The sequence below is a fragment of the Nicotiana tomentosiformis genome, chromosome 10 (genome assembly GCF_000390325.3).
Source record: "Nicotiana tomentosiformis chromosome 10, ASM39032v3, whole genome shotgun sequence".
In the NCBI taxonomy this organism is placed as follows: Eukaryota; Viridiplantae; Streptophyta; class Magnoliopsida; order Solanales; family Solanaceae; genus Nicotiana; species Nicotiana tomentosiformis.
In genome coordinates this window covers 43651583-43655736 of record NC_090821.1, presented here as the reverse complement: position 1 = coordinate 43655736, position 4154 = coordinate 43651583, and the positions used below count along the sequence as shown (strand labels likewise).

The 4154-nt window shown below is 34.5% G+C and overlaps 1 protein-coding gene across 1 annotated transcript; it reads left to right on the top strand.

Moving 5' to 3' along the window:
• Positions 1–1267: 1267 nt before the first annotated feature.
• Positions 1268–2986, top strand: LOC104093279 (tetraspanin-2-like). The gene is made up of 2 exons (XM_009599006.4): positions 1268–1850; positions 2483–2986. The coding sequence occupies exons 1-2, from the start codon at positions 1422–1424 to the stop codon at positions 2882–2884; spliced, it is 831 nt and encodes a 276-aa protein (XP_009597301.1). The 5' UTR covers positions 1268–1421; the 3' UTR covers positions 2885–2986.
• Positions 2987–4154: the final 1168 nt, after the last annotated feature.

Below are 4154 nucleotides of genomic sequence, written 5' to 3'. Positions count from 1 at the left end.
TTTAATGTGTAAACCCGGCCTGTGAATTTTGTATCCGACACATGAAATAAGTTAAGCGAAAGTCTAAAGGAAGTAATCAATAAATTAAACTGTCAGTAATTTAGTTTGATTGATTAGTATCTGAATCTTAACATGGGGAATTAAATAATATTTTATGGAAGAATTTAGAAATTGAACTAAGGAGTGCAATTACGAATTTTTAGTGTAATAATTCGCAATTTATTATGGTAGAAATTAATTCTAATTTCGAAATTAATTCCATAATAGGGAGTCTTGTTAATTAAATTCTATGATCCCTACTGTGGCTAAATAATAGGAAATAAAGGAAACATTTCCTTTGCGGAAGAAGAAAACCTAATAGGTTTTGAAAAATGATTTTAACCTAAAAAATATGGCTATATATATCCTATATAGGGCTGGCCGTTTTTGAACTCAATTTTTGCCTTAAAATTTCGCCCACCCGAAATTCACTCTTTTCGGATATTATTTGGGTAACACAGTAGAAAACTGTGGAACATTTTGCTGAGGTCGTGGTCTTGCTACTCTGAAACTGGAGACCGAGATTAGTCTGCTTTGTTCACGCTTCAAGAGGTAACTCGTATAATCTTCGTATGTGCTAATTGTTTAATTTACACGTGAATATGATACTAAAATTGCTTCCACTGCGATATATAATCCAACATTAACATGGTGTGGTATTGTCCGATTTGGGCCAAACCCGCACGATTTTTTCCAAAAGATCTCAATCCATTAAGAGATCCCTACATATTATATGTAGGCTCCCAATCTTTTCGGCTAACCAACGTGGGACTTTGTTCGCACGCAACAACACTATTACTAATTATGCTGATAACGGCTGCTAAGAAATTTCTCTTTTTCTTCATTTGTCATCATCGGGAAAAGGAATATGGGAAAACTTTGTCCTCCTAATTTCAAAGATAATTCGTGATCTTAACGTAGAGTCTGGATTTACGAAAGTGGAGGAGGATCTGTATAGAAGATAATGGAAAATAATTTTTTTTTACTAACAGGTGGAGGTGAAGGAAAAAAGACAATTTGGAGCATTAAGCTAGGAATTTTGGATAAGGGTTGGTCAATTTATTCCTCGCAATTTTATATTGCGTTTCTACAAGAAACGTTGCTTCAATTTTTACAAGATTATTATGAGATGCCCAACAAAAAGCGGACCTAGATAATTATAAATTTAAGGCACCTGTATTTACTTTTATCAGATGCAATGCATTTATCCATTCAAATTATTTTCTTATGTACGTGTTTGTGCTATCTATCTCTGAACCTAGACCACAAATGACAAAAAGAAAATGAGGTTAATTATATTGCTAAGGACCTTTACCACGTTAAGCAAACAGAAAATATTCAAAAATGAGAAAGTTTACTACATCTGATATTTTTTTATCAGGATGGATCTTGGAAAATATGGCTACATTATCATGCTCATTCTCAATTTATTTGGAATTATCATATCCATTCCCATTATCGTTATCCCCCTCATAACAGTTGATAAATTTTGTCGTGAAACTTCAATGTCAATGTTTTTAATTGCTGGAATCATGATATTTACATGGTCATTAGCAGGTCTCATAAGTTCATTATGTTGTTGGAAAGTTGGTTTCCAGGAATTTATTTATATGAGGTCACACGTTTTTATCCTATTTATAGTAGTTCTTTTGGGAACAATGGCGTGGTGGCAATCTAGAACAGATTCTCGTTTGTACACATATTATGACTGGGGAACTTTTAAGAATTGTATGGTGAAGAAACAAGTTTGTCAAAGAAATTTAAGAAATGGATTGGAGAGACTGTCTCCATTTGCTTCACATTCCCTTCAGGTAAATGTTTTTTTTTTCTTTTGAGTTTTTCTGCTATACAAAATTCAAAATTTCCAGATCAAATCTGGGTATGAAGTTAACAGACCGGTCATAACCCAACCTGCTGAAAGCTCGGTTGGATCGATATGAATTTGTCAAAATGGTGATCAAATTGTGGGTCATAACATAACTCATCCAACCTCTCCCTCCTCTCTTTTCTTTTCTTTTTTCGCTTTTTGACATAATTCTCAATCTCCAAATTGGCATAATTCCCAAGTTCTTCCAAATAGATAAAAATTTCCGATCTCAAAATTTGATTTTTATACACTTTATTTTAGCTTGAATTTTTTCCCATCAAGGTATATTTGTTCTGATCCATTTTGATTAAATCAAAAAATGGGTCATGATCCAATATAATCCCTTTAAACTTGGATGAGTTGAACTGGCTACAAATGAACGGGTTGAATTTGCGTTGTCGCATCTAGTTGTGACCATGCACCTAAGATAAGTGGGTGGTTGCCGCACTATTTCATTCAACTATTATGATATGTTACACTATGACTTCATCAATTTGATATCTTATTCTCCACTTTTCATTTGTCCTTCATGTATAATTTTTCTTTTATATTTATCGTATGGTTGTCTTGTTTTAGGATGCTTGCTGCAAGTACCCCAAGATATGTGACGGTGGTAGGAATATGTCGAACAAGAAGAGCAAAAACCCAAATGACCCTTTAACTTGGATGGAAATATATGATGGTCTCCCAGTCACTAACAATAATCAACAAGGTGAAAAACAAAACAAGTCTAATAATGAAACTGTTGAAGATTGTGGTAAATGGAGTAGTGATTCCAATAAGCTTTGTTTCGATTGCTATGCGTGTAAAAACGGATACTTGGACAAGCAAGATCAGAATTGGGTTACTGCATTATCGATCTGTGTTGTTAACAGTGTTGTCCTCCTTTCGTTTTCTTGTTACTTTTATTGTAAGAATTTGGAGGAGCCTAATCGGGGAAATACCAAATGCAGCAAAGTTCATCCTGTTGATGTATAGGATATGTAACAAAGTAAAGATATTGTTACTATGTATCATATTTATGTACGTACGTGTCTTCGGAGAGTAGAATGGTGACAAGATAACTGGTTTCTTTTGTAACTTTGTTTCTGTGCGAATTTAAGACCGTAACAGGAACGAGATTTGCGTACCTCTTAACGAATTGACACAGCAGATTGGTAGAAGAGTTCTATCAATAAAATTACCGCAAGTCCTCTTTGAATCACTAGGAACAAAGTATATTCCACAAACTAAATGCCCTTTTACTATGTGTATATTGGGAAAACAAAGAAGAAGTCAAGTAACTACCCCACGTTATTTTGGGCCCTATGAGCGCAAGCATCCAAATTGGTGCTCGGTTTGGAAACTTGGCTTGCTGCAGGCATATGGATTTGCGCTATGAGGTATTGACAAAGGATCATGAGCATTCATTTGCATCGTAGACTCATGTAGTAGCTTTTATATGATTGTTGATTCTCTCATATCATGATTATGAAAATGATTGAGATAACTGATTGTTACACCATGTTCCTCGTAAGTTAGTCGACGTAAGTACAAAAAAAATTACTTTTGAGGTTACAATCACTTAAGCTCAAGCCTAGTACGTTACACTTTTCACCTTTATACCATTTGTGTCGTGAGTAAACTAATGTTATACCCCGTACTTTCATACGTCAAGTGCTTCATAAGTTAATCAACAGATGCTGGGAGAATAAGGTTATCTTTAAGGGTACAAAGTTTTTATGATGTTTTAGCAAAGTGAATATTTAAGTATCATAAAGATTGAAGGCTAAATCGAGTGAAGAAAACAAGTTCGTTAAAGTCGGCAAATTGGAATGTTGTAACCCGTACATTAGGGGTAAGACTAGGAGTGTTTAAGATGGTAAGAAGGTCATCTTATGAGGTATTTGAATTATATAACAGTCATATATTATGTTTTGAAGTCAAGTAAGTTGTAAAATAAAAGTTGGCAAACGTTATTCCAAGTTACATTTACAAGTTAACTGAAATTTGGGTCTAATGTCACTGAGTTTTTCTCCCAATATACTTGAAGTTATGGGGTTATCCACCCAACAAATTGAAGTTCAACAAGTCTAGTTTCCAACACATTAAACCGTTTGCCGATACAACGTCGTATTAGAGAGATATTCATATTTTCGCGAGTGTGTGCAGACAGCCCCATCCGAACCCACATACGCGGTGAAAAGTTCCACTTTTCTATTAAAGAGATGCAACCCTTTCTCCACCTCATTTTTTGCCCAAAACTGAA

Coding starts and splice junctions, on each gene's coding strand:
- LOC104093279 (XM_009599006.4), top strand. CDS start 1,422: ATGGATCTTGGAAAATATGGCTACATTATCATGCTCATTCTCAATTTA. Junction 1,851..2,482: donor TTGCTTCACATTCCCTTCAG/GTAAATGTTTTT, acceptor GTCTTGTTTTAG/GATGCTTGCTGCAAGTACCC.